This window comes from Astyanax mexicanus, chromosome 2 (genome assembly GCF_023375975.1).
Source record: "Astyanax mexicanus isolate ESR-SI-001 chromosome 2, AstMex3_surface, whole genome shotgun sequence".
Classification (NCBI taxonomy): domain Eukaryota; kingdom Metazoa; phylum Chordata; class Actinopteri; order Characiformes; family Acestrorhamphidae; genus Astyanax; species Astyanax mexicanus.
Genome location: NC_064409.1, coordinates 45,743,523 through 45,754,720, shown reverse-complemented (window position 1 = coordinate 45,754,720; position 11,198 = coordinate 45,743,523). Strand labels below are relative to the sequence as shown.

The 11,198-nt window shown below is 37.7% G+C and overlaps 1 protein-coding gene across 1 annotated transcript; it reads right to left on the bottom strand.

The window, feature by feature from the left end:
* Positions 1-2,706: 2,706 nt before the first annotated feature.
* On the bottom strand, positions 2,707-8,931 carry psma4 (proteasome 20S subunit alpha 4). The gene is made up of 9 exons (XM_022671630.2): positions 8,588-8,931; positions 7,972-8,040; positions 7,234-7,276; positions 6,692-6,854; positions 6,137-6,214; positions 5,909-5,997; positions 5,642-5,772; positions 3,938-4,061; positions 2,707-2,979 (listed from the first exon to the last, which is right to left on the bottom strand). The coding sequence occupies exons 2-9, from the start codon at positions 7,972-7,974 to the stop codon at positions 2,825-2,827; spliced, it is 786 nt and encodes a 261-aa protein (XP_022527351.1). The 5' UTR covers positions 7,975-8,040; positions 8,588-8,931; the 3' UTR covers positions 2,707-2,824.
* Positions 8,932-11,198: the final 2,267 nt, after the last annotated feature.

Below are 11,198 nucleotides of genomic sequence, written 5' to 3'. Positions count from 1 at the left end.
TCAAGATGTCCAGATCGCTCCAGGAATAAGTTACTTACTGCTTTCTGTGTAGAAGCAAGCACTTCTCTGGCCATAAGCCGAGGTAGCACTTTGCAAAAAAAAAAAAAAGAAAGGTATAAACGCAAACGGCTCGAATTGAAAGACATTCCCCATAGCTGGAGCAATCGGATCTCCAACCCTACATGGTCATGCCTGTGGAAGCCATGTGCCAGCTGTGATTTGGATCCAGCTGCAGGTGTAAAAGTGCTAGGGGGGGCTTTAGATTCCACATGTGAGTGCGAGTGTGTGTATATAACGCTTACGTTTGTTTCCATATTTACTTTTGAGCCATGACAATAAGCTGTTGGAGGACATTTCTTTTCATCTTCTGAGATTTTATTTTTGTCTATCTGGATCAATCAGATTAATTTTTTTGTTTTATCTTGATTATTTTTTTCTGGTATTTTAGATTTTTGTTTACATAGTCAAAAGAGAATCATTAAAAGACAATCCATACTTGTATACCTTGAACGTTTTCTTTTTTTGTCTGAATAAAACAAACAAAAAAATTATCTTGAGTTTCTCCTGTTTCTCTCTCTCACACACACACACACACACACACACACACACACACACAAAAATTATTCAGTTTCTCCATCTGGCTAATGCTGACTCCATTATAGACTCTTTTTGAAAGCAAAGTCTATCTATAAAAGCTGTCAATCTATGAATCCTGTGACCATGATGAATAAATAAAATGAATAAGACCTAGGTTTGGCAGCATTTCTGAAACCGGTGTATAGTACAGGAGAACAGAGCCTGTTCCCTGGGCACTCTCTTTATGACGCAGTCTCCAATCTCCAGGCAAGGAGACAATACAGTCTTCCAATCAGATCTTAAACTGAGCTGTGGCACTCTGCCACGGCCACTGATCTGTCTTTCTATTTTGGGAGTGCTAGAACAAGCATGCCTGTGCTGCATCCACTAACCGTGTATGTGCCAGTGGACATTACGGAGTGTATGTACGTGACCTCAGCCCACTGCCAGCTGTCACAAATGCAGTAAAGTGTTTAACATTAACTAGACTTAAATGTTCAAAATCACTCACAGCACTTAATGGTTACATCACCACAACCTTACTGGTATTCTACATTGAGGGACCTGCCCTGAGCTCCATATATAACTGTGTTGCCGGGTTACTGTGCAAACGTTGATGTAACCTGCAAAAGAAATGCCCTTTCTGGCCATGTAATCCACAATTCTGAGAGGAGAGAAAGAAAGAGCTACTCCCCGACCTTAATCTTTCACTGACCTTACGTAATGTACTTTCGTTTCCAGCAGTCAGCACATTAAAGTCATGCCGTTCTCAGAATCTTCCCCAGTGAACCAGAGATTCCTGTGGTGTCCTGAGAGAGGGTTTAGGCCTGGCAAGAGTCAGTGACTAATCCCCACTAATACTGCATCCCAAATATCCATTCAGATGCAGATTCTGACTCAAATTATATTCCACTAGAAGCCACTCTGTGGATAAGCTTCCAACAAAATTCCATGCCTCAACCATGTCTCCCTTATGAGTGAAATCAGTTTTCTTTAATATTGTTAGCAGGGAATCTGCAGGTATGAGGAAATGTAATACCACTAAAAAACTAAATTAATACCACTGTCTCAACATCAAAAAATGGCAAAAAGCCAACCTAACCCATAACTCTACTTTTAGCATGTGACTCCTGTATTTCCATGGCAACACTTTGATAAATTAATATTTTTTTTTACACCCGAGTGCAAAATTGTTGTTGTCCAACCCTCAGGGTAAAAACTGGCCATGCCTACAGTAGCATCTGACATAGACATTAAAAAGTTGAATTAAATTTTTTAGAAAGTATTGTCTGCACTGTCTCTGTCTAAACACTTAAATTAGTGTATTAAAATAGCTTATTACTCTTATTTAATAATAATAGCTTATTATTCTTTTTTTTTTTTTTTTTTACAAAATACCTAATTTGCCGTTTACTTACATATGTGGAGGAGGTTCATTACTGCCACATATTTACAATTGTTTACACCTTACCTATGCATTATTACATTACCTATGCACTATATTATAACTACCACCACCAACCAGCCCAATTAAATATAATATTTGAATACCACAATAATACCACATTTTTATCTCACAGGATCCTAATGTTTCCATGCACCGTGGACAGAAACATTTATTTTACTATTATACTTGAATTAAGGTATGCCAGCACTGTCTTTTTTCAAGACGGGCATATAATGTAATATACGCTTTATTTATAGAGGCTTGCAAAATTATCCATTCTCCTTCAACTTTCAATTTTTTTTTACCTTACTAGAGTTTTTAAGTGGTTTACCAACACAATGTAGCATATAATTGTGAAGTAGAATGAAAATGATAAATGGTTTTAAAAATTTGAATCAAATAAAACTCGGACACTTGAAACACAGCCAACACTAAACCCCTGGGAACCTAATGTTATTTAACTGTGGTGTGAAGGGCAAAGTGCCTTCCAGGAGAATGCTTTTTAATTTTTTTATCTATTATTCAACAACACGCTCAACCTCCTGTAAGTTAATAGAACCTGATACCTAATGCTGATCCAGAACCTTATCCTACCTGCATTGCTTTAAGGCAACACCTTTTAAAGGGTCATCACTGAACCCATGCACTGCATTTAGAAAAACAATAAGCCGTCCACACTCGCATTACCTTGTGTTTTGTGTTTATTAAAGAAAACAAGAGACAAAAGGACAGACTGATTGGAACAATCCAGGAATCCAAAGCTACTTTATGTTTTTAATAGAAAAGAGGAAGTGTAGGTTCTCATTTGTCTTTCTCTTTCTGTTCCTTCTCTTTCTTGTCTTTTTCTGCCTTGGCCTCTTCTGCTTCGTGCTTCTTGATCAACTCTTCCACCTCCTTCTGTTTCAGAACCTTGATTCGGGTTTTTCCATTCTCTCGTGTTAATGTGGCGATCTCAACTACACACACAAGAAAAGGAAGACAACAAATCATACAGTTAATCAAAAGAACAGGAGCAGAAGAAAAGACTCGTGTTTTTTTTTTTATATATGGGACACAGACATCCGTCATGGTTAGGATATGGCTGGCTGGCTTTAAGTGTGCCTAAGGGTTTGGCAACACATATCCTGATATTCTTAAAAACAGATTTCCCTCCCTGAGAGGGAATATATTTGTCCACACAGAGACAAAAATGCTTGTATAAGCATGCTTAAGTCGGAGAACAATTGTTTAGTGAAATGTGTGTTTTTTGTGGAAAGGTGTTAAAACCCAGAACAAAAAACAAACAAAAAAACAAACAAAAAAAAAACAAATAAAAACAAAATACATAAATCATATACGTGTGAATGACTCACACATTATAGGACCATGTGTGTTCATTGCATGGACAGGAGCCAAATACTTCTTAAATCATGTCAGTACTTTAATGAACATCAACACAAACATTTAGCTACCTGACAAAACTAACAGTGTGATATGCCTTCATGGCGATTTTAATGAGGGCAACAAACATAATAGAAATTTGTGTATCCACTAAATACTCTTCATGCTTTCTATTACAGACATAAGAGAAAGCTCATATTACACTTCTCAAACAAGTTCTGATGTTTTCCAATGAGTGGAGTCAGAACTAACAGCCTAGGGTTCAGACAGACACAGAAAGCCATGAATAATTCATTCTCATGCTTTAGTGCCAGCCTCTCTCAATTAATCAGTGTAATGTATCTGTTTTTCCATTCCTCAAGTGCCACAGACACACAAGCAGACACACAAGCAGACACACAAGCAGACACACAAGCAGACACACAAGCAGACACACAAGCAGACACACAAGCAGACACACAAGCAGACACACAAGCAGACACACAAGCAGACACACAAGCAGACACACAAGCAGACACACAAGCAGACACACACCTTTTTCTGCAGAGAGCTTGCTGACGTCCATGGTTTTGTTGAGAACTTTGACGGCCAAGGCGAGGGCAGAAGAAAGGGTCATCTCACCCTCTTTAAAATCCTGCTTCAGCATCGACACAGCAGCCTACAGAAAAGCACAAACACATCAAACTTATGACAATAAAATATATATATATATAAACTGATCTCTTGCTGTCAAGAGTTTCTTTTAACAAAACCTGAACTCTGGGCCTAATCGCTGCTATTAATCTGAATTGTCATGTTTTAAAATATAAAAACAAGCATGTGCTTCACATTCTGACATAACCTGAATGTACACTTAAAGCGCAAGGCAAGCGAATTAAAATTAAGAGCTTTGGCACCCCCTACTGCTCAGGACTTTGAATTACTACAAGCAGTGTATTTTCACAGTGATTATTCTCTATACTGTAAATTGTCTAAAGAATATAAATGCAATCATTTAAATGTGCTTGATGATCTATGAATCTTTTCTTTGGCAGGAAAAGTTATTTAAATGCTAATATTAAGTCAGTTAAAATGAATAAAGTTAAAAACATTCACCAGAAAAAAAAGGTTTGGGAAGAGTGTAATACTTCTTTAGTACCGGTTCACGGTTCAAAGCAAATAATTAGGTCCAAAAATTCACATTGACGCAACATTTGCAACAAAACTTGACAGAAAAAAATAAAAAACAAATGTTCCATAATATACACATGAACTTAGAGCCGTAGGGCAGGAGCAGTGTCATGCATGATATAGATGTTCTGGATTAAGATGATCAGTGCTGGTTGACTTTGATGTTCATATTGACATTACGAATAATACTTCTTTTTCACGGTAACATTTGCCCATGATGCACATGGTCAGGTTTTTCCCCAGCAATAATAATGTTTTAAAAGTGACTGCCCCGCAGAAAAAAAAAACATGGTCAGCATGGTCAGCTTGTAGACCAGTTTGCCCAATCACCTCTACCTGTCAAAGTCTACCTTGGTGCGTTTTCACAAAGTGTCCAAGTTTTTTTTTTTTTTTTTACACTGTATACATTTGGTTCGGTTAGTTTTGGCTCCAGACTGCAGTTTAGTGGGTTGACTAAAGTGTGCTGCGTCTCTCTGTACCTAAAATTAACTGGTTATGAGTTTGGCGAGTATCTTTGCCAGGTGTTGTGGCGAATTCTTACTCTGTCAGAATTTGACTCCCCTTTACTTATCTGTATATAAATAAGGGTTAATCTACTGTTACAGTACACAAATTAATTCCCAGTGTAAGTCCATACTGCTGCATGAAGCACCTGCAAACAAAAGGGGAGCCAAAAGCACAACACATTTTGTTTTTTTCCCTCTGAATTGTTTAAAGACAGCCTAAACTTCCATTATTGTTTTAAAAATCTTAACCATCTAGAACTGTTTTCATGTTGCAGACGAACCCGGACGATGGTTCAATAGATATGAACAGAGACCACCTCTTTTGGTTGGACCAAATGCTGGCTGGTTCTTTTGGTTCAAACTGTAGTCATTTCAGACAAATTTCCAAAATCTAGAGCAATGCCTACATAAGTGTTTTTGTTCTTGCAAATAACCCTCATCACTGTGTTATGGCAAACAACACTTAGAAACATAACTAGTTTACTATCCAGATTTTTCAACAAAAGCAGACAAATATGTCTGTGTAAATTACTGCTGCTATAAGCCCGGAACATCCACTTACTGCACTGTTGTTGCCGATACAGGTAGCCTTCCAGCCTCCATAGTTTCCACTGGGGTCACTCTGATAGAGTTGGAAGCCATAGTGTTTATCCCAGCCCATGTACAGCAGAGACACACCAAAAGGCCTTTTACCTTATAGCACATAAGAGCATCAGCAATGTTAATATAATAATCTTTCATATAAAATAAGAATACATGTTCCTGTATGAAGTCAGAATATAAAGCAATAAAAGAGTCAGATGAGTGTGTAGAGCAGCTATAACAGTACCTCCAAACTGTGTATAAGCTTGTTTGATGTCACAGAGTGCAGTAACCAGCTGTTCACAGGGAATAGGCTCCTGGTACTGAAGTAGATACCTGTGGATAAAAATACACAGACAAACTTATCTTTACCACTGGAAGTACTCTAGTTTAAAAAAAAAATACAAAAAAAGGTTCTGTGAGTAAAATCCAAAATAAATGTGATTTTAAATGATGTAATACTGGCTTCACATACCTTTGTGCAATTAGTCTTAGTTCATTAGTGAGGACATTGGCATCAGATGTGATTCCTGCTACACTGCAGGCCATGTCTCTGCAACACAACAAAATAAGATTACCATTAACAAAGCATTTTTGATTGTTATGACAAAATCCTAGAAAGCCTCAATAATTCAGAATCCTAAAACTATTAGGTCTTAAAATGGCATTAACATGGCAAAAAGGTCAGCGTACCATTAGATTACGCCACCTTTAGTTTTAGTCATTATTACCCTATATTACAAATCAGGAAGTAAAAATCCACAACAATTGTCACTTACTACTGATAGACTGCAAAACTAATTAAACAATTTTTTAAACTGTAAACTTAAAAAGCATATGACTGTTTTTTGAATCTTGTGTAAATTCTCCAGAAAAGCATGTGAAACAGGAATAAAGCAATGCAAACTAAAATAAATTCCAATTTACAATTTTTTTGAAAAACGGGGTAGCTGTAGAACCTCATAAATAACCCCTAAATGAATCATCAGCAGGACAAGCAAACAAAGTATTTGAATTTTTAACCACATACTCGTTGAGTTTGTAGATCTTCTCTGAAAAGAACACTTCATCCAGCAGCTTGTGAATGTTCCTCCTCTCTGCCGCCAGCAGCACACCATCATTGGCAAGGATTCCTAAACAGGTACCTGCGTGGCCAATAGCCTCCATGGCATATTCTACCTGATACAGGCGCCCTGTTTAAAAAAAAAAGTGTGATAGGAAAATAAACACTATTACCCCTTACACAGACACCAAAAAGTACATAAAGACAAACATTATGTATTAAGAAAGATATAAAAAATCTATATTACAAATGCAATATTAAAGACTGCAAGTTTCAAACACTGCAATTTCTCATACTGTCTAAATTTTTAACATCACTGTTTTAACTAGAAAAGTGAACTTCCTAAAGGCAATGTGAAATGTTTGCATAGCTAAAATGGATTTCACTTACAGTCAGTAGCTGAACTGCTGCTACATGGTTCCAGGTGGTCGGTAATGTGTTGCTAAGTGATTTATATTATATTTCAGGTGAATACTATGGTGCTCCTCAGTAATGTGAATTAAAATTACCTTCAGGGGAGAAGATGGTGGTTCTTGAATCATATCTTCGAGACTGTAATAAAAAAAAAAAATGCTGACATTGACACTGACAGTGACATTGCCCAAGGTACTCAATTAATTCTAATTAACCTGTTTATTTAAAAAAGGTTTAATTGTAGTTACCTAAATAACTGTAAAATCAGATTTTATTTTATTTTATTGTTAGCATGCATGTGATGGAAGGTAATAGTACATTTGTTTCTAAGGTTATACCAGGGTGTCTATTCTCTCTGGAAGTTACAAATAAGTATACTGGTATATGCATTGGCAAATATTTACGTGCAATGTCAGAACGCCAGGCTGTCATTGTAAATAAAAAGTGTTCTTAATGTCTTGCCTGGTTAAACAAAGAACTAATAAAATAAAAAAAATAAATAAAAAAAGATATCAATATCTTCCCAGAATTTCCAGAACGAGACATCCCTCCTAGCAACACATATTTCTAAAAAGAGGATATATGAGGAATTACAATTTATACAAAATTATTTATGTCAATTTTTAAGGAGAAAAAAAAGCTTTAGCTTTAAATGGAGAGCTCATCTAATATCTTTACAATAGGTAGCTAAAATACACCTGCCAGATTTAAATTACTCAAAATGTTCACATAACAGTGACAAAAAGTGTTTATATATAATGTTAGTTAATTTAAAACAATAAGAATGATAACCTGCTATTTTAATTCTTCTATTGTAAAGCGCAGATACTCACCATTGCGACCTCTCAAGATACGAATCCTGCCCACACGATTTTCCCACACTTCAAATTTCTAGCTTCTAGCTGGATAAAGAAGAGGATGAAGACAAAATATTGTAAATTATAAGATAAACCCAGCCGTGTTTAATCCACAGAGAACACAGAGAAAACAGAAACAGAAAGTAACTAGTCAGCTACCACAGCTAGCTTAGCTACCTAGCAAGCATTTCAACAGGCTGCTGGCTAACTAGCTTCAACCAACTACAATGATAAAGCGCATACAGCTACACCTTTTAATGCTCACTGGAGTGATTCCTAAACCTATTTTAACATTCCTGCAGATGGTTTAGCACTTCTACTTCCATTTATTTTGTGTAAAGCGTCACACCAGCCCGGCTGCACTGTGTTTTCGCTCGCTAGCTTAGCCGCTCGCACTCAGAGTGGAGAGCGAGCATGAAGCAGCAACTTTTGGTTCTCAGTGAGTAACCAGAGAAAAACCCTCAGAAACCCCACTCAGCGGTGAATTCCGATTTGTTCAGTATTTCATTAACTACCCAAAGCTATCGTTACTTTTATCTTTATCTGAACTCCCCGCATTTCCATTAAATTCACATAAATAAAGCGACAGTACCGTTCAGACTGCGGCGCTGCTGGCTGTTCCTGATCTCTCTCAGTACACAGAGACGAGCAGCGAGCGCTTCACTCCCACTAACAGACCCGCGCTCAGTGCGCCGCTCAGCGGACTGGAGGACCACAGATAACTATGGCGTCAAAATAGGGTCAAATGTTTTGAGAACCAAAAGTATAATCGATAACCACGAACTTTAAATTTGCAAACGAGAGGACTACTATTGATATCAGAGACTGTAAAAAAAGATGGACGCCGTGTCGCTGTTCCCATTCCTTCAATGAAAATGAAGCCAAAATCTTCCGTCATGTTGGCGATCCTGATACCCGATTCTGCGCAGTAGAGACCAGAGGAGGGAGAAAGACTGTGGGCTGAGGGCTGCCTCGCGAGCGGGGCTGAACGGAGCTGACGGTCTGTTAATGGTCCCGCCCATAAGCAGCCCTTTTACAATAACCACACCTTTTTTGAATAGAGCTGAATAACGTTTTAAAAACGAATTCTGCGAATTCTGTGGGAATATAAAAATTTGACAATATAAGCAGAGGTTACACTAGCTGTTGCATTTAAATAAAGGAGGTAGAATTACAGTATATTAGAAAAAAACGTGATTGAGAGTTGTCTGTTTTGCCATTGAAACCTATGGGGATGGGTGGAGTTACACAGCTTTCTGCAGCCGAACAGCAGGGGGCACCCGACCTGTGGTGGCTTCACTTTTGAGAGACGATGCTCTGTCCAGCTATACACAGTCTATGGTTGATATCAAGAATTTGAAAATCATGTTTGTAAACAGAATATGTAATATTGAATGGAGAATGTATTATTCCGTTTTGTGTTTTAGTTTAAAAGCATTGTTAAGATAAGGGGTCAGAACCAGCCAACCCTCCTGCCCCTGCAGTGGAAAAGCTTTCAGGCTGCAGCTCGCCTGTGAGCTGAACCCCGCACTGTGACGGTTCGCCATAGGTGGGTTTGCACATCCAACCCCGCCTCACATCCAACCCCGCCTCACATCCAACCCCGTCCTCTCCTTTGCTCTCATTCGTTAAATGCACGTTGACAACATTATTCACTTATTTGTAGCCAAATAAGAAAAAATATTTTTATATTCAAGAATAAAAAGACGGTGGAGAGGGGAGCTGCAGGTGAGCTAATTAGTGGGGTGAGCACTGGCCTCCATTACGTGCTTGGGCAACAGCATCAAGAGAAGGTATTATTTTTAACTTTAGTATTTTGTAGCAGCTTTACACAAAAAACGGCCCTGGCATTTTTGGTTTAGACCGGCCCCTCATAATTAGCGGAGCACAACCGACTTGTAATTTATGTGCATTGGCCGCCCCCTCTAACTTGTGGGCCGGTCTCTTAGAAAAAAAAAGAAGAAAAAAAAAGAAGAAAAAAAAATCAGCGTCCTGGTGGGCCAGATTAACAGTCCTGCCCTGACTTAACCTGTGATCTCTGGCTGATCTTATGAAGTGATTGTGTTGTGTAGGTGCTCCTGGGTAGTGTAGTTTTTAAAGATTAAGCCACTGTTGGGGTACGTGTGAGAGGAGTGGAGACGCAGAACAGAGAACTGTTTTGGGCAGGTGCTGCTGGTTTCACTCGACTCACGTCATACAGTGGGAGGAGAAAGGTATGTTGGGTATTGCAGTGGCTGTACACAATTGTAAAATTGAATTGCTCTTGTTTTACAAAACTCCAAATACCTTAAGCATTGCATTATTTGGGTTGTAGTAAATTTAAATTTTTAACTGGTATTTAGTATTCATTGTCCAAAGTTCACAAGAAGGCTGGGGTGCTCCTGATTTTCCTTTTCCCTCCATGTGCCGAGAGGATGTGTCAAGATGGCAAGGGTATGTACTTTTTTAAAGTTGGTTGAGCAAATAAATAAGTAAATAAATGTTTGAATAACTATGTGTGTCTTGGCAGGACGTGCGCATGGCTAAAAGTTGTTGGTTCTCTTCTGTTTTTTGATGGTCCTTTATTGTTTTTTTATATAATTTCTGTATTGCTTTATTTACAGTTTCTTTACTGATTGCTTTAGTTTTCTGCAGTTTTTTTTTGTTTGTTTTCTTTTTTTTCATTGTTTTCTGGTTATGATTCTGTGCATAATTTATTGTAGTAGTTAAGTTTTGTTTTGGATTTTGTGGTTCTTTAGTTTTTTTTTGGGTTACATTTAATTAGTTTATTTTCCTTTTTCATTGGTTTCAGTAACGTTTGGGGTTGTTTTGTTTTTGTTTTTTTAATTAATACTCTGCCACACTTGTGGGTTTTTTATCTAGTGTGTTTTGTTGAACACTATTTTTGAAGTTACCAAAGAAAGGATCCAAGCTAGTCCTCCCCACTTTTGTTTGGTTGGTGTGGTGTGCAGTGTAGTGTTGCTAAACTGTGGGGTTTGTGGATCCATATTTTGGTTTTGCTTTATTCCCTCTGAAACTGGTGTTCATGTGCTAGAGCCCAGGAATTGTCAGTGCCAACCAATTCAGTGAAGAGATTCATTGTTTTTATTTATTGTTGTGTTCTGATAATTGTGAATAAAAGTATTTTTGATATCAAACTCTGCCTCTATAGACTGTTTTAGTACAGTCTTGATCTGTGAAGGTGAAGGGCTTCACATTCTTCT